At 33.8% G+C, this 24,595-nt stretch overlaps 1 protein-coding gene across 6 annotated transcripts in view; it reads left to right on the forward strand.

Moving 5' to 3' along the window:
• Positions 1-24,595, forward strand: part of NBEA (neurobeachin) — a 651,237-nt gene that overhangs the window by 206,560 nt on the left and 420,082 nt on the right. For all 6 annotated transcript variants that reach the window (XM_034665060.1, XM_034665062.1, XM_034665064.1 and 3 more), the window contains 3 exons: positions 2,953-3,060; positions 8,292-8,460; positions 9,919-10,014. In XM_034665060.1, coding sequence (XP_034520951.1) covers positions 2,953-3,060; positions 8,292-8,460; positions 9,919-10,014 — 373 coding nt within the window. The remainder of the gene's footprint in view (positions 1-2,952; positions 3,061-8,291; positions 8,461-9,918; positions 10,015-24,595) is intronic.

Here is a 24,595-nt window from a genome sequence, read left to right on the forward strand (position 1 = left end):
TCTGAGATTTGCATTCTTTGTTTATTAAATGAAGGTACTAATAATTTCTACTTCATAGGATTTTTATAAGGATATCAGTACACATACTCTGGAAGCTCTTGGTTATTACTACTTTTCGTAGTTAAATATATTTTCAGAGAGCTCAATATATGAATTATGCTTTTTAAATGGATATGTTTTTGGTGATAGATACTCCCATAATATTAAATACATATATTGAATACCCAGAAAATGAATGAATAGTGTATTTTGGAATATACCAGTAATTCTCATTTTAAATTAGCTCTTTATCACATGTTTAACTGACCTTTTGCATCACGTCCAAAGTTTTATTAACATGACTTTTATGGTCCTGCATGACTGACCCTGGCTTACTTCTCCACTGCAGCTTGTATCCCCTTACCCCTCGCTTTTGCCATGATAGTCACATGATGGACTTTACTTAGTTAATCAGAGAATCTTTTTTCTTTTTCTTTTTTTGCCTTCAGACTTTTCACAGGTTCCCGTTACTTGAAGGGTCCATCCTTACTTTTCATTCAGTTAAAATCCATTCAATTCTCGACTTCAGCTTAAGTGTTACTCTTTGGGGAAAATATTTTCAGATACCCTTACTGCCACCCCAATCTAGGGTAATCTCCTCTATTTGATATTTTCATAAAACCCTGTATGTCTCATATCACATGCTACACTTGTAATTAGATGTTTGATATTGACAAACCTTTTTTCTGCTCAATAAGTGAAGATCGGAAATAGAAGTTTAACTCATTTAAATAGTTCTATGTCTTCAAACTTCTGCAGCTTTCAAACAGAACAACCACGTATTTAATATATCTATAATAGAACCTCTTTTCTCACTTCTGTCAGAAAACATTCCTAAAATAATGAGACCATATTTTATGTTAAAGTGTTCTCCATTGCTTAGACAATTAAATATGAATGCATCAGCAAGAATGCCTCATTTGTGTAGGCATAATAGACTTTAGGTTACTTGAGGGCATGTCCATATCCTATACATCTTTATAATTCCAGAGCATGTGTATATAACACTGGCAGTACTTTGTCAAAAGAGCACTAACTCTAGAATCAAACAGGTCTGAGTTTGTACGCTGTCTCTACCCCATAACTAGTTTTGTGACCCAAGACAAAATCCTTAGTCTCCTATGCCTCAGTTTTCCAGTCTTTAAAATGGATACAAATCTTAATTTACAAGGTGATTGTATGAACTAAACGAGAAGCAGTAAAGTTCTTAGTTAATTCCTGACACACAGTAAACTTTCAATTAAGACTAATTCCCTTCCTTTCTCTAGCAGGTCTACATCCTCATGAAATGAATAAATAAATTAGTATTTTTGAGAGCTTTGATCTTAAACTTGTGTCTGTAACTAATTTACGAGATAATAGGGAGCTTTTCAAGACTGTCAGACCAACTATTACTCTGATTGCAGAACATGGAGAGAAAAGTCCAACGTGAAGGAATTTTGTAGTAATTTAGTTGAGCTAGTCACTGTCTCTTTAACAAGAACCTTGGCGATGAAAAAGGGTTAATAAGTATAGATATAGAAATATTAGGGGGAAAGTGGACTTGGTCAAAAACACAAGTGAGGGTTTTTTTCTCCCTGTGTTTATGCTTTTTTATGTGACTTTATTAAATAAACCATAGGTAATTTTAATGCAGTACTAATCTGTGTAGACTTGAATAAGTCATTGCATCTTCATTGGGCCTCACTTTCTGTACTTTGTAAAAAGGAGCAATAATATTAGCTTTACCCATAAAAATGTCTTTATAAAGATCAAATTCAATTATGGATATAGAAACTTTATAAAATGTAAAATGATATATATATCTAAGTTAAAGTATTTGTAAACTTCTTCATCTGTGCTGTAAATTGTGTCCTTTTTATCTCTGCTGTAAACAGTGTGTTATTTTCTTTAATCATCCTTGATAAATATTATTAGCTTATTATTTAGATGATATATCTGAGGTCCAGAGAAGTTAATATCTCACCTAAGGTCATATGGCTGGTAAGTTGTGGAATTATAATGGAAACCAAATAACTGAGCCATGTTCTTTTCATTATCCTTTGCTGCAAAGGAATCACACATCTTAATTTGAGAGTGAAATATCATAATTGAAGTGTATAGAAGATTTAGAAGGAAGCCTGTTTATTTTTAATTAGTTGGGGTAACACATTATTCTATTTGCAGGAATTGTATTTGGTACTCTATGTATATGATCTAATTTAATCCACACAATTCTTAAAATATTGTGTGAGTGATAAAATACTAGACTGAATTTCAGGGAACCTGGCTCTCTGACTAGTTTCCTATGTGATACATTACTTAAAATTTGTCAGTGTTTGTATCTTCAGCTATAAAAAGGATTTTGGTGGTTATGATCTATAATGTCTTTCAGTTTTAATATTAAGGCTAACACTGAATTTTTTTGTTTGCCTTTTTTTAGCTTTTCGTAGATCATAATATATTTATATGTATAAAATCTCATGCAATGTAATATAGTAATGTCACGTTATAAAAGCATGATGGATAAATGAGCCCGGTGACTCCAAGAGATTTATTAAGTAGAGATTGGGAAAGTAAGGCTCAGAAAATTTTAGTAACAAGCCCAAGGTTACACAGCAGAGTTTGAGCTCAAACCTTCTGAAGTCCAAGATCAGTTTCTTTTCCACTTCATTCTTACTACTTTTCTAAGTCTTCGTGGTAGCAGTGGTGTTGAAGCACAAGAACACTATGAGTAAGTGAAACTGACAAAAAAGTCAGAGGAGAACACAAGCAGTGTCTTGTGATAGAGTGCTATTGTCGATGCGTATTACTCTTGATGGGAAGGTAAAGACCGTGGCTCGTGTAATGCCTGAAGATACTAGAAATTACTCTCCTATATGAGTTTCTGTATTATGCTATTTTCTTTTTTAACAATTCTCTTTCTTTTTTAAGACTCCATTAGAAAGTGTTCCAGGTAACCTTTCTCCTATTAAAGATCCTGATAGACTTCTTCAGGATGTCGATATTAATCGCCTTCGTGCTGTCGTCTTTCGGGATGTGGTAAGTTATACCTGCTTGATTTCCCAAGAAAAAAAATCTTCCACTGTCATTTGTGTAAAATAATTTAGATTTTATTAGAAACCTGCAATTACAATGAAATGTTCTGTCAGGAATTGTAGGTTTAGAACATACTTCTGGTTGTAAGACCTTTGCTTTCTCTAAAAGCTTATTGATAATATCATTTTGTCAGATGATGTGAAATTTTGATTTAATTTGTGCATACACTAAGACTAGGGGTAACCTTGAAAAATTATGATTCACTGTGTGCTGAATCACATACTTTTCTCTTTTATATTCCTTGTTCCATTTCTAGGTACTGATTATTTTGTTATTATCAACGTTCCTTGTACTATGGATAAAAGGGATTAATTCACTAAGGTGTTACTGGCAATTACTTTTTTGAGGGGCAGCAATTACTTTTGAAAGAAGATCTACATTTTAAAAATAATAGGTATTTATGAGAATTTGAGTTACCAAAGTAGCTTTGTAAAGCTTAAGGAAAAGATAGCTTACAGAGATGGTTTCTTGGAACACCCCAGTTATATGATCACTTATTCAAGTAAAGATAAGATTGGCCTTTTCACAAATCACATAGAAACATATTGCACAGCAGATTCAATATTGACATTATCCCTTAACATAGTTATTATTTTCCAGCCACTTTGGATTCTGTTTTTCTTATTTTAATTGATGATTTATGAAACACAGAAGAAAGTTTATTTATTTAAGTAGGCTCCACGCCCAGTGTGGGGCTTGAACTCATGACCCTGAGATCAAGAGTAGGAAAGCCTATATTTTAAATATACATTTAACAATAAGTTGGATGAGTACTTTGTACTTTAGAAAGTGGTTAAAACATACATAAGTCACACAGCATAATACTGCATGGTAGGAATATGCAACAGAAAAATTATCATTCTCTTTAATATGTATCAGTTCTTATAAATTACTAGAAAAATTACAAACATACCAACAGAAAATCAGACAGTGGACATAAAATATAAAAGACAAGGTAACAAATATATGATGAAGTCAGTATCATCAGTAGTCAAAGAAATGCAAATTAGAATAAGTGAGATATTTTTAGTATTAGATAAAGAAAAAACTTTAAATAATAATACCCGGCATTGCAAGCGTACATTGAAACATACTCTGTTATTTATCACTAGTGGACATTTAAATTGGATAAACTTTCTGAATAATTCTTTTGCATTATGTGTTAAAACTGTTGCAAATATTGACTCCCTGTGACCCAGTGGTTCTACCCAGAAATTATCTGACTTCATGTGCTTGTCAAAGATGTCTACAGAGAGATTGGCAATGTTACAAATACCTAACAGTCGAGTTTCACCTTAATAGATCATAGTATATTCATTCAGTGGGACACTCTGCAGCCATTAAAATCATATTTTTGAGGGAAATTCTGTGACACAGAAAAATGGTCATGTTTTAAAGGAGAGCAGCAGTATACAATAGTACTTTTATTACGCAAAAATTACATTTTTATGTTGAGTGTATGTACACGTACATGTGTACCTTAAAAAAAAAGACTAGAAAAAACATACCAAGTTCTACTAATGATTATGTCTAGGTAAACAATTTTTATTTTGTACTTTAGTCTTTTATACTTTTTTGTGTTCTCAAGTGTCCTGTAATAAACCCATATTTCTTTTGTAATTAATAAATAATAAAATTTTTAATGGAGATAAAATGCATGACTATAAAAATTATGATGTATGAGTCTTAGAATAATCTGGACTCTAATCCAGACTTGGAAAAAAAAATCACTAGCAGGTTCATCATTTAGAAGTTAGAATTATTCATCCTGAAAAAATATGCTATGGAAAGAATGTTTTTCAAATGAAGAATGATTAAAACATGGAGCATATCCTCATCTCCAAGAGGCACACTCAAACCTAACATAGAAGGGGTTTATGTTAAGTGTGACGTGTTTAAATTCTCAGTAAATTCAGCATTAGGTTATTATGGTAGATTATTGTAATTTTTTCTAAGACTTGTAGATGTTAAATATGTTGGATAACCCAGCAATGGTGCCTAGCTTTCTTCCTGAAGGATGGGAATTAAGTGTTCCCAGATGTACCTTCTAAACATCATTAAGGTAATATAACTTGTGTTCGTTAAGTTTCTAATGTATTTCAGACACTTGATATGTATTATCATAAACTTCCATTTAATGGTTAAGAGAAATTTAAGACTCAAAAATTTTAAGATCCCCCTGGTAATATGAGGTGGTGAGAACCTTAAGGTAGATGTCTCCAAAGTATTCTCTTTTTCATCACCATATTTCCTAGATTCTAAGACACTTTTTTCACTTGTATTTATTTGTTTATTTATTTATTTATTGTTAAGTTTTTATTTAAAATCCAGTTAGTTAACATACAGTGTACTATTAGTTGCAGGTGTACAATATAGTGATTCAACACTTCTGTATACCACCTGGTGCTCGTAGCAAGTACACTCCTCCCATCACCTGTTGGAAGTGTTTGACAGTTGATATATTTTAGAAGCAATTGTAGATATCATGCTAAGAATTACACTTGACTTTTGAAATTCTTGTGAATCAGTAGTCATTTTTAATTGCCTTAATTTCATAAGCAAATTATATCAAAATTTAGGTTTTTAAGGAAAAGTATATGTACACTTTATATATATATATATGCATACAACATGTAACAGATGTGTATATATCTTGCTGTTGTTTGTTTTCTGTTATGAAGATATTGCTGATTTAAACTCACATGAACTGTTTAAGCAAAAGTGTTGTGTGGCAAAATTTGCTATGTGGTAAGAAATAAAATTAGACTTTAAAAATTAAAGTTTTTTAACATCCTGGTAGAGGCATTAAAATTTTTAAAGGATTTCAGAGTTAATTAATGATATTGATTCAAGATTGAATAGTGGAGGGGCCCATTTCTTAAGCAGATGGGTGAAACATAAGAGTTTATGTCTTCATAATAATAAAATATGTAGGCAAGACAATTAATTTCTATAAAAATTTACTTGTCCTCCAGATGTTGTGCTTCATTTTTAAAGATAGAACTGGGAATAAGCAGCACAATTGGTTTGCAGATCTGGATTTGAAAAGAAAATGCAACTGTTTTCATGCCATACATATGGGAGATTTTAGCTTGGCTAGGACACTTCACAATATCTGTTGTTTGCAACTGCAACTTTGTAGTTAACATGCATTCATTCCACACATGCTTTGTAATTGCCTGGCACTGAGTTTCCAGTGGTGGAAATGCAAGTGTTGTAGAATATCACAATCTGTCACAGCTTGAGCTGTGTTTGAATTCATTCCTGGTCAGTATCTTTGTTGATATGATTGCTCTTCATTTTCCTTTATAATAACTGTTTCAGTATTTGATTTTGTCCCTTCTCTGTATATTTATTCCATCAGCATTGTAATGCACAGAGTATGCATTTCAGACACTTTAAAGAAACTGTATCTCTAGGAAAGCTGTCACCCTCAGAATATGAAATACTAAATTTATAATAATTCAGAACAAATTTAATCTGTTTTGGTAGTTTTCTGTATTAGCTGTATTAATCCTATTTCATAGTTTTAAATTAATTATTAAATATTTCTTGTTTGCTTTCTTTTCTGACAAATGCACATACATTCTGAATCTTGTTTGCATTTAAATGTAGCAAAAATAGGGGCACCTGGGTGGCACAGTGGTTAAGCGTCTGCCTTCGGCTCAGGGCGTGATCCCGGCATTGTGGGATCGAGCCCCACATCAGGCTCCTCCGCTATGAGCCTGCTTCTTCCTCTCCCACTCCCCCTGCTTGTGTTCCCTCTCTCGCTGGCTGTCTCTATCTCTGTCGAATAAATAAATAAATAAAATCTTTAATAAATAAATGTAGTAAAAATATAAAGTGCTTTTAATGGAGTTGCTAGACTTTGATGCGTGTTTGCTTTCCTTATTTGTATTGTACTATTTTTTACCTATTATCTGTGGGCCACAGTAATTACTTGTAGTTTTGATTTGAAGTGTCACCTTTCCCTAGCTTAGAAAAAAGGTCCATTTACATTTGACTCCTTCGATACAGGCTAATTTGAAAGTTGTATTAGAGTTTGTAAGTTTGCCTCCTTATCAGTTTTTCCCCTATAATATAGTTATCTAGGCTTTCAAGGTTACATGTAACTCTTTATAGTTTACAAAGCATACTTACAGAACTATCTTTTCTACTAGATTGCAGTCTGCATTTTTTTTTTGAAAAATGATTTACTTATTTATTAGAGAAAGAGAGAGAAATGGCATGGGGGTGGACAGAGGGAGAGAGAGGATCTCAAGCAGATTCCCCTATGAGTGTGGAGCCCAGTGCGGGGCTCCATCTCATGACCCTGAGACCATGACTGAGCCAAAATTAAGAGTCGGACACTCAACCAATTGAGCCACCCAAGTGTCCCTGCAGTCTTTTGAAAAAGCCCCTGCTTTTTTGAAACTATTCTCTCTGTATCCTAACTCATCAAATACCTTTTACCAATTTGTTGCACTGGAAAAACTCCCATTTTGTCATTGAGCTTTTGAAGTTCAGAGCCTCAAATATTAGCAGTGTTTTAGAGGTCATTTTTCCAGTGCAGAATTGTGGGACTGTTACTTATTTTTATCTATTTATGCAGTCAGAGGTTACATGAGCTTTTCTTAAGCTGCCATATCACACTTCTAGCTCATATTGAGCTTGCATACAGGTCACATTTTCTGTTCCCCCATGGTTTATGTTTCCCCTATTTTGTTCTCATATAGTCTCTTAAGGTAGTAATATGTTAGAATTGTACATGTATCTCAATTATAATTTTATTCTATTAATTTTTTCTTAACTATAACATTTGGAACTATTAATTTTTATCCAGATATTATTCTTTCAGCCTTATGATTTCTGTGTATTTTATAAATGTACATACTCTGTTGTTATGGAAGTAGTGGATAGTAATGGTGAAGGGGGCAAAGAATAAAATTTTGTGGCCTTTTCAGCCACAACATTCTCATTTTTTGAAATTAAATTTCAACCTATAACTCATGGTATATTTCTGGAGTTTGTATTTATACTTAAATGATACTAATTAAATAATAACGTATACTTGAAATTTTTAATAGAAGTTAAATGTCATGTTTTGCCTCCATAAAGAAAATGAAGTAGCAGTTTCTTGTACTCTGATAACTTTAAAAATTTGAATGTCAGAACTGCCTTTTCATTTTACACAGGATGACAGCAAGCAGGCACAGTTCTTAGCTCTAGCCGTTGTTTACTTCATTTCGGTTCTGATGGTTTCCAAGTATCGTGACATATTAGAACCCCAGCGAGAGACTGCAAGAACTGGAAGCCAACCAGGTAGAAACATCAGACAAGAAATAAATTCACCAACAAGTACAGGTACTATTTTTTTTAATTATTTGAATTTTTATCATCATTTTTCTCCTTTTTATTTCATTTTTCATCCAGTTTTAAACTAGTCCTACTCATTATCACTTTAAATATTTATAAGTCGGTGGTATATAAATGCCAATTTAATACTCTTTAATTCCATAAAAATGGTGAATTTCCATGATATTTGCTATATTCTCATTCTATCAGTGCAGTTTGCGTTTTAATGTTTTCCATATATTAATACAAATCTTTTACTATTTAATATGCAAATAACTGATATATTTTAAATGTATTACTTTTTAACTTTTATGAACATGAAAGTAAGAGATTCTTATAGAGTAGTTCAAGACCAGGAATGATCCAAAATAGAAATCTTTATAGCCAAGTTCAAAGATAGCTTCTTTCTTGCTGGCTTATTCTCCCTCTCTTTCTTTTTCTCTGTGTTTCTTTTGTTGTGTATAGCTATTTAAACATCTAAATATTCTGTCAGAGATTCATAATAAGCCAACATACATTCTAAACTTTGTACCCAAGTTGCTTCAACTAAAATCAAAGACTTACAGACAATAATGAACCATCTTGGATCATATTATCTCTCTTATTTAGAGAAGATGCTCATGTTGTGGGAGTTCTTGCATTATCAGCTTTGCTACTCTGCTTGAAAATGATAAACACATTTTCTGGCAACTAGTATTTTAATATCATGGGGTGCCTTGTATCAGTTGCATTTCCTGCCATGTGTTTATATCAAGATTGTTTCTGGGTTGTTTGCAATGTATCCTTGGTAACCTAGTGGTTATTTCATGTACCACTGGATTAATTTGTAGCTGAAATTGTCTTTCCTAAATAAATGCATATGATATATAAATAAAATGGATATTTTAAAAAGTGAGTAGAAATTAGTGGTCAAATCTCTGCATCTTGTTTTCCCTGAGCATGTCATATCTCCTGTATCTTGCTTTTGTGGAAATATGGATTATGTTTTAGCTATAGTACTTTATTGTTGCATGCTGTATTTACTTTGAACACATAAACATGATATTATTCCATTGTAGTGTACTTTTAACTTTATTCTTCAAATTAAACATTATCCTCCATTCCAGTTTATGTCTTTTGACCATTTAAAACACTAAGACCCTATTATGTTAATCAACTTTTTCTTCATTTTTAATGCATTCATATCTGCTTTATATGTATAAAACAAGCAATATTTTAGTCAGTCTTCCAGTTCTGATTTTGTACGTGTATGTCTTTCTGTATGTTGCTAAAATTACTCTACTTAAGAAGTGTATGATTTTTCCTTTCTCTTAATACATAACCTCTTTCCTTCCCCCAGAGATGCAATCTTTATTGCTAGTACTGTTTGCATGTTGCAGTAATATAGAGTTGTCATGGATCTCCAGTGGACCATGTTGCAGTTTGTTACATGCTGGCTCAAATTTGATTCCATGATTTTCTCTACAGTTGTGGTCATACCATCTATCCCTCATCCAAGTTTGAACCATGGATTCCTTGCCAAGTTAATTCCTGAGCAGAGCTTTGCCCACTCATTTTACAAAGGTAATATTGACCTCATCTCCTGACCTGTTTGGGTATTCGTATTTCATTAATTGTCATACAATAAATATCCATAATGTAATTGTTTATAAACAAGTATACACCTCAGGTTTCATGGAGATATGATATGTTGTATTTATATTTGGCTGTTGAGAGCAAAATACAGTTTTTATATTTGTATTTCATTATATTTCTATAAGTGTCATCTACAAATTAAGGATAATTTATGTATAAGAATATTCACAGTGGTGGCATTCACTAGAGACTGCAGAAGAGTCACACCTTAGTAGTGGGACTAAATTAGTCCTGAAATGAAGGCTACTCTAGGCTCACAAGAAAAAAAAGCTTAAAAACAAGCCTGGAAAACATCAAATTGATCTATAAGTTACTTAACTTTCTGTCAGAGCAAAGTTCTACGTCTCTTTAAAGGAATACAAAAAAGTTCTTCACCAAACAACATAAAATTCAATGTTAAGCATTCAACAAAAAATTATTAAACATGTAAAGAAGCAGGAAAATGTGATATGTAAACAAGGGGAAAAATCATTCAATAGATTCAGAAAGGACAGAGACAGCAGAATTACCAAATAAGAACATTCAAACAGCTATTATAAGTATGTTCAAAATGTTTTTCAATCTAAAAGAAATAGTGAATGTAATGAGGGGAAAAAATGTAAGATTTTTTAAAAAGAACCAGTTGGAGTTTTAGAGATAAAAAATAAAATAGCTGATATAATGTCTCTGGGTAAGGTTGACATGGGGTTACTCTCTGCAGAACAAAGGATTGTAGTAGGCCAAATTCAGCTCCCCCTGTCCCATCCCGCCCAAGATTTTCCCATGTACACACTCTGCATGATTCCTGGGACAGTGCATATGATGGATTTTGCTCCTATGACTATATTGTATTACATAGCACAGTTGCTTTTAAGAGAAAGTGATTATCCATATAGTCCTGACCTAATTACATGAGACCATAAAGGCAGAGTGTTTTCTCTGACTGGTTACAGAAAAGGAAGTCAGAGAGACTGAGAGTGTGAAAGTGATTTAACTTGAAGGTAGTCCTTTATTGCTGAGATGAAGGTGACTGCAGTTCAAAGACCTGAGATCACCTTGTGGGAGCTTGAGAGCACTACCTAGCTGACAGTCAGCAAGTAAGTGGGGGACTTAGCCTAAAACAACAAAGAACTAAATTCTTCCAATAACTTGAGTGAGTTTAAAAAGGACTCTGTGCTCCAGATGATACCATAGTTCAATGTTTTCTATAATTTGCTAATGATATGGAAGGCCAATTTATAGAACAAATAAAGCTGTGAAGTATTTTTTGTTACAATTTGATGAATACACAGATTTTTTTAAATAAATGTGCAACCTTTGAACATCATGATGAAATAAAGGAAAAATTCTTTTCAGCTTTATTGCTTGCAAACATCTAGCTATGTACTAAGAATTAGATGAAATTAGATTAGATTAAAAGTCTGGAGGTTTGTGTGTGTGTGTGTGTGTGTGTGTGTGTGTGTGTGTGTGTGTGTAGAAGGCGTTCCAAAGGCTTAGCTATAGTGGCTGGAAAATATTCTAGAATAGTTACCCCAATTAAGGAGCCTATATCAGAATATCAATGCACTTCTTTCTTTATCAAGGATATTTTCTTGTGAAAACAATATTAGCTCAACTGCACAGTGTTCTTAGTGGCATAATAAAATTTTGAATTACTTTAAGACTGTTGTGGTGAATTTGCTATTTACTATGTGATGATATGGAAGCTGGTGTAAATCACTGTTTCGGGATACTGTGGGACATTGGGTATTAAAAGGAAAAGTCCTGTTGATGATGTTGGAATTACAAAGTCAACTCTTGGTGTTTCTACAGGGTAAGAAACCAGTTTGATTCCATTCTTTAAAGACTAATGAAACTGGCTTCTTTGTCAGACCTGTAAAATATTTTTAATGAATTTAGTACTTACAAACAGGGACTGATTGCAACATGGTTTTTTTCGTAGCTGAAAAGATCAAAGGACAAAAAGAATCTTGGAAGTGTACAATTTCTATGACATTTTTCATTACTTAGTAATTATTATTTAATATAATTATCAAGAAAGTATCTTGATCTTTAAGGATGATTTAATTTTGTTCACCCTTGAAAATTTATCTCCTGACATTTTTTGTATTTGACAGAATGTTTTGTGTTTAATTTTCCACCAGAAGAAAATTCATACATAAGAGATTCATGGAACTGGAATCCATTGCTTTCATTGAAATACAATTTATATTTGATTATAACAATACAAGATAAATTACTGGAATTGGGTATTGATGAGCGTTGACGGAAATTTTGAAGATAGAGCATTTCTAGTTTCATTTTGGATAAAAGTTTAAAATGCATATTCTGAGCTGAGTTTTCATTCCATGAACATACCTCTGTAACACTGCTTTCTCTACTCGGCAAGATATTAAAATAAAACCAAAATAGGTTAGCTATGTGTTATTCCTGTGAGTGGCATTATTGCCAGTTCAACTTGGATTAGATGTTAACAAGCAAAAATCTCTCATTGTCACATTTTAACTTTATATTCCCAGTGTTTGTATAAAACATTTATATAGGAGTCTCTTTTAGGGAATCATTCTTCTGCTTCAAACTTTGTTTATGATATGTAATGGGAAAAAATCACAAGTATAACATTTGTATATATTGATCACCTATACACACACTCTCCGTGAACAACATGATGAACAGTTTTAATAATTATTTTCTTTTCCCAGTGTTATCTTTGTTCTGATTAAATTGAAGTTTATTTTTTGTCTATAGAGTCAAATAATAAAAGCATTTGTGCTTTTATGTTGTGTACTTAATTTTTTAAATTATTTTTAATGCATTTTCAAAATGTCAGTGATGGATTTAAAAAAAAGGTAAAATTTCACAGATAGTTTGAGAAGCACTGATTTGGACTACTCTTCAACTCCGTCACACTTCACTTTCTTCTTTCAGCTCATTATTGAGCCTTTTAAGAAATTCTGAACTAGCTCTCTGGCCTCCTTTTTATTTTTATCTTTGATAGTCCCTCAGTTCAAAGTCTTATCCTTTTTTGGAGCATTGCCATAGTTTCTTCTTTGGACTTGTTTTCTTTAGTCATTTAGTGTGTTACTGATGACAATAAAAAGTGACACTAATGTATATAATAATGAAACATAATTTCTATTTAATATTATACATTCATATAATAAATATTTTATAATATATAATATAACAAACAGTTTTTCTTTTTAAACATTTCTGAAGGCTTCCTATAATTGAGGGGACAAAATTAAAATGCCTTAAGTTATGGTGGCACACTACTTTAGTTCTAACTTACCTGGATTATACAGTTGCCTCCAAAGTAGTTTCTTTACCTCTCTTTTTACTGATCTTTATTCAATTTATTATAGTTTTGCTACAATTTGTTTTAAAATGTAAATTATATTGGTTCTTCTTTTTTTAACTTAAAATTTTCTGGCAGCATTTAGAGTAAAAATATCACATAGGCTTCAGATAATTTGCTGATTATCTTTCCAGCTTTATCTCATATTCTTACATTTGCTCAGCATGCTACCATAATCAAACTATCTTCCCATTCCTTAATAATTACAAACACTGTCCTGCCTCTTGATCTTTGTATTTTGTTTCTGGTTTTTGGTTCTCTCTCTTCCCTATTTTTTGCATGACTGGTGCATTTTTATCCTTCAGGTGTCTCCCTAAAGGCACCCACCTCACAGAGGCCTTCCCTGACTGCTGTAGCTGAGTGGCTTCCTCCCCACGACCAGCCTGCTCTCTACCACTATATCGTTTTCATTTCCTTTTTTGCACTTACACAATTTATTTACTTGTTTAGTTGTTTATTGGAATGTGTACTTCAAGAGCATAGTCCCTGACACCTAGCGTGGCACTTGGAACTAAATATAGTATTTGTTAGTACATGAGTAAGCTAGTGAGAAAGCTAAATAGTTTTTTAAAAACTTGATATTGATGATAGCCATAAAATGTATTTCATTATCAAACATGCTAAAAACAGGGACAAGAAACTTTAATTGATAACTTGGTCTAGAAGCTGTAGAAGCTTTACATTAATCATTTCACTTTAGGTTTAATAAGAATAAAGTTAATATTTAGGTGAACTTATAAATAAATATGTTGATTTTCCTCTAACAATTCATTATTAGGGAAAAGAACACTAGAAATAAAATAGTTGAGATAATGTAGTAATGGTAAAAGAATAGGCATATGGTACGATTGGTCTATAAATAGGCTAGAATTTGTATGAATGTCTCTTATGGTATAAATGTATCACAGATAGTATATATATTAGTATATAGTACTATGTGTGTTATATAGTATATTATAAGTACAACTTTTCTAGTCAAATGGAAGAGGAAGTATCATGTGGCAAATGGTATTTAGGTTACCAATGGGCAACCATTTGGAAAAATTAATTTCTATCCTTATTGCATATATTATGCCAGATATACTTCACATGCATTAAATTTAAAGGTAAAAATGAAACTGATCATAATTCAAGATAAAGTTAATATTTGTATAAAAAAGGTGTTTTAAATTATAACGTCAAAAGCTGAAGTTTAAAGTAAAACATATGACTAAATAAAAGTTTCATATATCTCCATGTCCGAAAATATCAACAATATTTGAAGCAAATGCAAACAGGAGAACTTTTACATGTATATGATACAAGTTAATAGCCTTAATGAATAAAGAGCTCTTACAGATCAATTAAAAGAATGTATCACAATAAGGGAACATGTAGAAAACATTAGTTAACAAAAGAAAAGCAATGTACAGTACAGATAAGGAAAATTATATTTAAATATAATAACTACATTTATATTGAAGCAAAAATATACCTCGATCCTGAGTGACTAAGTCGGTTAAGCATCCAACTCTTGATTTCGGCTCAGGTCATCATCTCAAGGTCATGAGATGGAGCTCCACAACAGACTACTCTGCTGGAGATTCTGTCTGCCCATCCCCCTTCCTCTCCCCCCAACTCACGTGTACTCTCTCTCTCTCTATCAAATAAATAAATAAATCTTTAAAATATATATATATACATATATATATATATATATACACCATAATTTGCAAATTGGACAAAATTCCGAAGGGTTAGAATGCAACGATGTGCACTTTACATAGCATAAAACTTTTTATAACACTTAAGTTAGTAATTTTACTCTTAGAATTATATCTTAAGGAAACAAGGTTATGCCAATAATTTATATAGAAGTATTCTTACCACTCAGTTTTTATTTATTGTATGTTTAGAAATAAAGTTAATATTTATTAAGTAAATTATTACATTCATATCATATACATATTTCAGTATTACACATTTGTTATTTTCTCTTCCTTTTGGAGTCATTTTAATGTATTCATTGTAATCCATTGTGTGGATGCATTATAATTTCTCTTATAAGTACTCTAAAACACTGTCATCAAAATATCTATAAATTTTTTATTGGATACTGATGTTGCATAATATATGTTGCATTTATTTACAGGTAAAAATCATGCCCAGGTTTTCCTAGCAAATATTTCTTAAAAACAACTTTTTGAAATGTCTGTTTTCAGTATCATTAAGAGGACCAACAAAAGCCTCCCTTTCCTCGTCCTTTCTTTTTCTTCCATCCTCCAATTTAACCTTTCTTTCAATTTACTTTATGATTCCTTCATTATATGTTTGTTGAATAAATGAATGGTTTCCTATTACATCCTAATTACTGGAAATATATATTAGTGAACAAAATGTCCCTGTCCTTATGAAACTAACATTCTAGCAAGGTAGATACATTTATAGAAACCACACACTTAAACATACAATTGCAAGTTATGCTGCATTCTAAGAATAAAATTACAGACTATGAAGAGAAACTACAAAAGAAGAAACCTAATTTAGTTTGTGGGTTGGGAATGACTTTTCATAGAAGAGACATCTAACCTGGCAACAAAATGCTGAATTCAGGGACATCTTGGTGGCTCAGTCAATTAAGCGTCTGTCTTATGGCTCAGGTCATGATCCCAGGGTCCTGGGATCCAGCCCCGAATCAGGCACCTTGCTAAGCGGGGAGCCTGCTTCTCAACCTCTTCCTGCTGCTCCCTCTGCTTGTCCTCTCTCTCTCTGACAAATAAATATTTTTAAGAAAAGATGAATTCAGTGGGCTTGAGAAAAATGATGAGGACAGTAGAAGTACATTTCTGAAACAGTAGCCACTGTTGAGAGAAATTCCTTGGCGTATTTTGAGAACATATGTAGGTGGATAAGAGTCAAGGGAAAGAGAAACATTTTATGAGTTTAGATAGGTAGACAGGTACCAAATCATGTAGAGCTTGAAAACTAAGGATTGGGTTTTTATAATAAGTAGAGGAGTATTGTATTAGTGTTCTGTTGCTGCCATTACAAAATACCACAGACTTATTGGCCTAAAACAACACAAATATATTATCTAACAGTTCTATAGATGACAAGTCTAATACGGATTTGGCCAGGCTAAAATCAGGTCTTCCTCAACACTGTATGCCTTTTTGGTGGCTCTTGAGGAGAATCCATTTTCCTTGCCTTTCAGCTTCTAGAGACCACCCATATTCCTTGGCACCTGGCTTTCTTCCTCCTTCCTCCATCTTTGAAACCTGGCACAGTGCATCTTTCATACTGTTCTGAAGTTACATCCTCCTCTGAGCACAGCTGGGAAGGTTTTCTTCCTCTCTGGACTCGTGAGATTAGATTGAGCCCATCTGGTCTAATGTAGTGTTTAAGGCTGCTGTTTCCTTATTAATTTTCTGTCTATTTCTCCTATAGGTCTGTTAATATCTGCTTTATGTATTTAGGTGTTACTATGTTGGATGCATAAATATTTACAAATGTTATATCCTCTTGTCCAATTGACCCCTTAATCATAATGTAACTACCATCTTAGTTTCTAATTACAGTTGTTGTTATAAAGTGTGTTTTTGTTTTTGTTTATTTTTTCTGATATAAGTATAGTTACTTCACCTTTCTTTTGGTATGGAATGTCTTTTTCCATCCCTTCACTTTCATTCTCTGCATGTTCTTGCATATAAAGTTAGTCTCTTGAAGGCAGCATATAGATTATTCCTGTTTTTTTGTTTTTGTTTTTCAATCCATTAAGCCACTCTATATCTTTTGATTGGAGAATTTAGTACACGTCTGATTGGAGAATTTAGTTTACACGAGTTTTGTGGCTGCCACCCAGGAAAAACCTCTTGACCATCTGGCTCTGAATGCCAGAGGAGCTTGTGTTCCTGGTGTTATGGGATTGTAATAATCTGTGTCACGCAGAAAGGAGCTTATGCCCCAGCCTGGCATCCCAATTTTTGCAACTTCTGCCAGGGGACAACTGTATATCATCTGACTCTGGCAACTTATGCTTGTAAGTCTAACAGGGCTGTAACCAATGGGGAAGGAGTTCTTAAACAGCTGCCATCCACAGGACAGAGTTAGGGAGCAGACCCAGAAATTCTGTCTTTCTGAGAAGAAGGCTTATTAGCTAATCATGCTATACCCTGAGGGCCAGGCTTCTAATTAAACATTCATCTAAAGGCTGACTGTAATCACTTCCAGAGACCTCAGAGAGCAGGCACCATCTTTGCATGCTCTCTCTGCTGCACTCCAGAGCACTGGTGTCTCCCGGTGGGGAGTGTTACATGTCTCTAAGTGCTCTGGTTTTTATGTCTGTTGCCCTGTTTTCTGCAGCTGCCCACCCAGGGGATGCCCCTTCATCACCTGGCTCTTGTGGGTAGGGGAGCTTTCATTCCTGAGCAGCAGTTCTTGGCAGGATGCCACCCTCAGGGTACTAAACAGACAACAGACTGAAGCGCACCCTCCAGTCTTTCTGTGAAGGAGGCCTATTTGCTTGTCCTGGAGCTTGGCGTTATGTATGTATTTTATGGCCTGTGGAGTTGATCCTAAAGCATATAGGCTATGGATGCCACCTTGGTGCTTTTCTTCTCCCTGGCTTCAGCTTCCTGGTATCTCTCAGAAAAGAGCATATGCACTCAACCCAGATCCCTGGTTTTTGCAGTTGCCACTCAGGGGAGACTGCCAGTTCATCTGGCTGTTGTGGCCAGTGGGGCTTACACTTCTGGTTCCAGAGAACCATACATATTTTCATACTTTAAGGAGCTCCTCCCTGAGGGTCTGTCAATCTAATTAACCTGAATCATCTAGGTCTTAACACTTCATCAACTACTGGGAGCTATTAAAACATAGTAGGCTGCTTGGACAAGTGCAAAGGTTTGAGAGACAACAGAGAGCTGGGGCCTTTGGGTTGAATTCAAGATTCATATCCTATAGAAGCCCACTCCTTTAAGCCTGGGATGGGTGGTTGTTTCATCTAATGCATTAGAAACCAAGACAGAGAGTCAAGCAAAATGAAGAAACAGAGAAATATGTTCCAAATGAAAGAAAAAGATAAAACATCAGGAAAAAAACTAATGAAATATAGATAAGTAATTTACCCGATAAAAAGTTAAAAATAATGGTCATAAAGATACTCACTGAACTGGGAAGAAGAATGTGTGGACATAGAACTTCAACGAAGAGATGGGAAAAATAATAGAAAACCAACTAGAAGCTACAGAGCCGAAGAAAAATATAACTTTAAAATTAGAGTGGTTCAACAGCAGATTATATGAAACAGAAGAAAGGATAAGTCAACTCAAAGACAAGGTAGTAGAACTCCTATAATCCAAGTAGCAAAGAATAAAAAAGAGTGAAGATAATTTAATGTTCATATGGGACAACATCAGAACACATTAACATTTGCATTATAGGATTTCCAGAAGGAAAAGAGAGAGAGAAAGAAATTTTATTTGAAGAATTAATGGTTGAAAATTTCCCTAACCTGGGGAAGGAAACAGATATCTAGATGTATTAATTTTAAGATGTCTGTGGAAATCTTCCAAGTCTTTGAAAAGCTGAATTAAGGAAGGAAAGTAGAAATGATAGACTGACAAGTTTCTTAATCCTTACAACCTAATTAAGATCTACATTTTTCAAGTGCAATCCCTGTAATTCTGAAAGCATAACTAATTTATCCAAGATAACATGGAAAACTAGTAAGTTGTGGAGCCAGAATTGGAACTTTGATCAATTTGATTACATTACCATGATCTTTCAGTTATGATATAGTCCTTCCAGAAATGAAGGAGCAATAACCAAAGCAGCTTAAGGGCTAGAAATATAAGAAGCTGTGGGGTTGAGAAGTTGTTCTGTTAGGATAGGAAATACTGGTCTGCAGATAGAGGGGACAGAGCTAGGAAAGACAGAAGTTGAAGATGAGTAGAGAGAATAACTGATAGTTGGTTTGGCTCTATATTTTCTTAAAGGATATGGTGATGGTGATGATGATAACAGTAAAATCAATAATGGCAACAGGAGGTACAAAAATTTGTGGTGAGGTTACTCAATGACAGACAGTATTCATAAATTATATTCTTTAGTCATCACAACACTGTACTGTATAATGTGTACTCTATAATGTATGTACTGTTACTGTGCCAATTTTACAGGTAAAAGATGGAGGTTGAGAGAGCTTATATGGCTCCTCTGATAACCCAAAGCTAATAAGAGGTAAACAAGTCTTCACTGAAAGTCAGTCTTAATTTCAAAGCCTGAACTCTTAACCATGTATAACATGCAAATTGTGGTTTATCTGATAATATTAACAGAATTATACCATTACTTGGTTGCTTCTGTTTTTCTGCAACTGAAGGCAAGTTTTAGGCATATATGTTGGCATTTTATTGTCAGTGCTAATGGCTGCCTCCATAACACTATGGAAATGAATTATGTATTTTAATAGGAAAGTGGTTTTTCTTTGAGAAGAGATAGAGTACTACAACAAGCTAGAGCAAAGGAAAAACTATATATATATATATATATTATAACTGATAATTGATACTTTATTCAATTCAAAATGTACAAATTAGAATTGTAAACAGCACTTAGAGGTAGGACTTCTGAAAGAGTAGAATATGGACCTCCAAAGAACTGCTCCTGCAAAAAGCAATGAGAACACTGGCAAAAATTGTCAAAATCATCTTTTCCCATTCTCTGGAAAGTAATAAAGGCTTGCAACAATCCAGGGAGTGCTAATTCAAGAAAAACTGCAGAGTCTTTATGAGAAGAACAAGATTTTTGGTGATTTAATTTGCTTTATTAGTATCCAGTTCTCCTCAGCTCTGTAGTGTGCTTGAAAATCTGCATCCAGACAACTGTAGTAGCTGTGAAAACCAGCAGCCTAGCAGCACTGGCCAGTTATGTTTGGAGTTTTCAGAAAGTCCACTAAGCACCCTATCTGACCTGTCTGGAAGCTCCCTGATAAAGCTTCATTCACAGAGCCTGTCATTATTTAAACTTATCAGACTTTGCTTCATGAGAAAAGCCCTGGTTGTTTTTTGAAATAATCAGCAGGAACTTTTTTTTTTTTTTTTTAATATTGGAACTGCCTGAGGTGGCAGTACCAGTTGGGCCAAATAAGAAACTTACCAAAAGCTTAAAAGGAGGACCTGAGAATGAGATTTTCTTACTCTAGGGGCTTTTCTTACTCTAGGACCTGTATTCAGGTCCAGGAAAGACCTGAAAAAGCCCCAATCACTCACCTCCGGGTAACCTTGAAGGCTCTGTGCAAGCAAGAAATGAAGGCTACTGGAGGGTTTTGAAAGCATGACCTACAGCACACCCAGAGCCTCTGACAAAGAGTGGAAGATGTACTGGTGCAAGATAAGTAAGGCAGTCTTTGATCATTATCTGATCACTAAACTAACTGAACAGAAACTTCAGTGGCTGCGGGTGATGGGAATATAAAAAAAAATCAAAGTTCTATAAAATTTTTAGTGGAATTTTATAGAATTTGTTTGGGAAAGTCAGTAAATAAACAGAATAATAATGAGCCCCATGGGAAGGGTCTGATTTCCAAGATTTCCACATTATACTTAAAATATTTTCAACAAAAATTTTTGACACTTGTAAAGAAAGAGGAAAGGATGGCCAATACACAGGGGGAAAAAGCAGTCCATAGAAACTGCCCCTGAGGAAGCCCTGATGTTGGACTGACTAGATAAATCTTTTCAACAAGCTTGTATAAGTGCTCAAATAATTAAAGGTACAGTTTATGAAAGAATTAAAAATATGAGGGTGATGTCTCACCAAAGAGAATATCAGTAAAGAAATACCATAGAAAAGAAAGAGCAAATCTGGAGTTGAAAATTATAATAACTAAAATAAAAAAATTCATTAGAGAGGTTCAACAGAGTATTTGAATTGGCAGAAGAAAGAACCAGAACACTTGAAGACAGGTCAGTTGCAGTGATCTTACTCTGAGGAACAGAATGAGGAGAAGAATGAAGAGAAGTGGAGAGCCTCAGAGACCTGTGAGACACCATCAAGTGAACCAACATACAAATAATGGGAGCTGAAGAGAAGAGAGGACACAGAAATGGGAAGAATTTTTAAAGACATGGTGGCCTGAAAACTTTCCAAATTTGGTGAAAATCATTAGTGCACATCCAAAAAGCCTAATGTATTCCAAACGTAATATATTTCAAACAGATCTATGCATCATAATCAGAACATTAAATTAGAAATACCGTTTTGGCTCTTAGTTCTTTCTCCTGAATTATAATTTTGTCTGTTATGAGTATATTCATCTATAATACTGAATTCCTGAAGTTGTATTCTTATACATTTAATGTAACAAACAAGAAATCAAGTCACATATAAATAATTGCAAAAAATTACTCAGTGCTTTGGAGTCTTGTGTAAAATGAATAATAATGATTTTAAATCTTTTTATATATGGCAGCTTTTTTTCTTTCTTGGAAGTCAGGTTAATTTTTGTGTAATTTGGCATTTTTGGATTTCCTATAAACAAAACATACAAATTATATATATGTTTTTGTATTTTAAATTACTCTAATGTGATTTAGTTTGCTTAGTATTACTACTTGAGCAAATAATAGAATTTTTAGTGCTATACTGAAAAGGAGCTGTATGTTCCTTTAATTTTATTTCTTATTTAAGTAGTTTGGAAAACAACAGTTTGAATTATTTAATAGGTAAGACATTGAAACACTTCATACATTACTGTAAAACAAGATTTTTGGAGAAAAGATTGTGATAAATGAAGTCCCCATACAGAAATCCTGTCATTTGCTGAAGTTAACCCTATATGTTTCATAAAATGTATTAGATGAACTTATTAGGTTCAATGAAAATCAGTAAGAAAAAGAGGCATCTGTTGTCCAACTGCCTGTTTCTGATTTCTGATAAGGTTAAGATCACTCAGGCCAGTCATGTTTCTGCTTTGTGTACTAACATGGCCTCTTGCTGTAGAAGCTGATGAAGAACAATTGAAAAATTACAAGTCTCCTGTCATTGATATAGCTGGTGGAGCTGCAATCATTTGTACTTTCTCTCTTGTTCATGCTTAACATCCTATTGAAGTCACTTGGGTTAAATCCTCAGAGTACTTTACTGTCCCAGAGAAGCAGTCTGAAAATATAAGTTATCCAAACTGAAGTTGGTGCTATCAACAGTGAGAGCATGCTCTGTAAAAATGCTAATGCATAGTGGGAAATTAAGGTAGGCTTTTGAACTACTGTTCTCTTTTTTATGTGCAATTACTATTAGAAAATTTTCCATTGGTATTTATTTTTATTTCTACACAATATGATCACAAAGTGTGCTTTGCAAAGCTTATTTATTTGAATAGAATTATTGAAATATCAAAAACTGCTTCATTTTGAAATCATTGATTTATCAGTCATAGTAAACAAAATTAGAATTATATGTAAATATTTTGATGATTTACTTGAAAATATTCTAATATTCAATTTTAATAAACTTAATTACATTTTATAATTGAGAGGTCCACATTTTATATTGGAGTTCCAAGTATCTAGTTGGTGAGTTATAGATTTTCATTGTTCCTTGAGAGTCGATTTAACAGAAAAGCAAAAAATTACATAGTTAATGGAAAAATCTTTTTATATGGTACCTTGTGGACACTAAATCAAAGATTTTAACTTCTTAGGTATTCTCTTTGTAGCAAAATGCTTATATTTCAGGTTCATATAACTTGAAAAGTTAACATTTTTGTGTAGCTCTTAATGTAAAACATGCCATAAATAAAGATACTGAAACATCACATTAGGATAAAGCCAAACTCTAGGCCAAATCTGTAAATCAGCCGAATTCAGACTAAGAGCTAGACTTTGACTATATGCCTTTTGAGAATTGAATTCTGGAAGAAAAGTCAGCCCATGCTGGTAACCATGCCACTGTGATTTGTTGTTAATGTTCTTATTTTGTTTCTGCCTTTACATTCTCTGTTCTATAGTCATAGAAACTTCACTACTGCTATTTAATTTTCTACTGATATTTTGCCACAATTGTTTTTACTCCCCAAATATATAATATACAGATGCAAACATGCATCAGATAAATTCAGTAGTACCTCCAGTAGTGGCAATAACTGCCTTAGCAGTTTTCTCATTCTTTATTCCTAGCTTATCTCATCAACTTTTGAAGTATCAATTATCATCTCAGTTTGAATAATCTCAAAATACATCACTATATTCCTTTTGACTCAACAGCTATAAATATTTCAGAGATTCTGCATGCAATTGATTTCAAAATTGAATTCATTGTATTTCTGAACCAGAGTACCTGGGTGGCTCAGAGTACCTGGGTGGCTCAGTTGGTTGAATGTCAGACTCTTGGTTTCAGTTCAGGTCATGATCTCAGTGTTGTGAGATCAAGGGCCACGTAGGGCTCCATGCTCAGCAGGGAGTCTGCTTGATATTCTAGCCCTCTGCCCCTCCCCCACCACTCCTGCGCACACACATATGCTCACTCAAATATATAAATAAATCTTTAAAAACTATTTTTTTAAAGGTTTTATTTATTTATTCAACAGAGACAGAGACAGCCAGCGAGAGAGGGAACACAAGCAGGGGGAGTGGGAGAGGAAGAAGCAGGCTCCTAGCGGAGGAGCCTGATGTGGGGCTCGATCCCATAACGCCAGGATCACGCCCTGAGCCGAAGGCAGACGCTTAACCGCTGTGCCACCCAGGAGCCCCTAAAAACTATTTTTTAAAAGATTCTTTTATTTTAGAGCAAGTGAGCAAGCAGGAGGTCAGAGAGGGAGAGAGGAAGAGAGAGAGAATCTCAAGCAGACTCCCTACTGAGCGTGGAGCCCTCCTCCGGGCTTGATCTCAAAACTCTGAGATCATGACCTAAGCCAAAACCAAGAGTTTGTTGCTCATCTGACTGAGCCACCCACGCACCCCCCTGACAGATATTTCTGAACAAACTTGCTAATCTTTTGCTTTCTTCCTCAGTTAGTGGCATGTCTCCATTCTTTTTCTTCAGCTAGATATTCCAGAAGCATCTTTGTTCTTTTCCTTTCCTCTTAATCCGAATGCTATTGTTCTAAGTCTTAATTTTCTGTCAGGTTTTATAAAAAATCTGAAACTGTTACCTTACCTCTTACTTTTCCTTCTCAAGTGCTTTGCCAGGAGT

This window comes from Ailuropoda melanoleuca, chromosome 7 (assembly GCF_002007445.2).
Source record: "Ailuropoda melanoleuca isolate Jingjing chromosome 7, ASM200744v2, whole genome shotgun sequence".
Taxonomy (NCBI): Eukaryota; Metazoa; Chordata; class Mammalia; order Carnivora; family Ursidae; genus Ailuropoda; species Ailuropoda melanoleuca.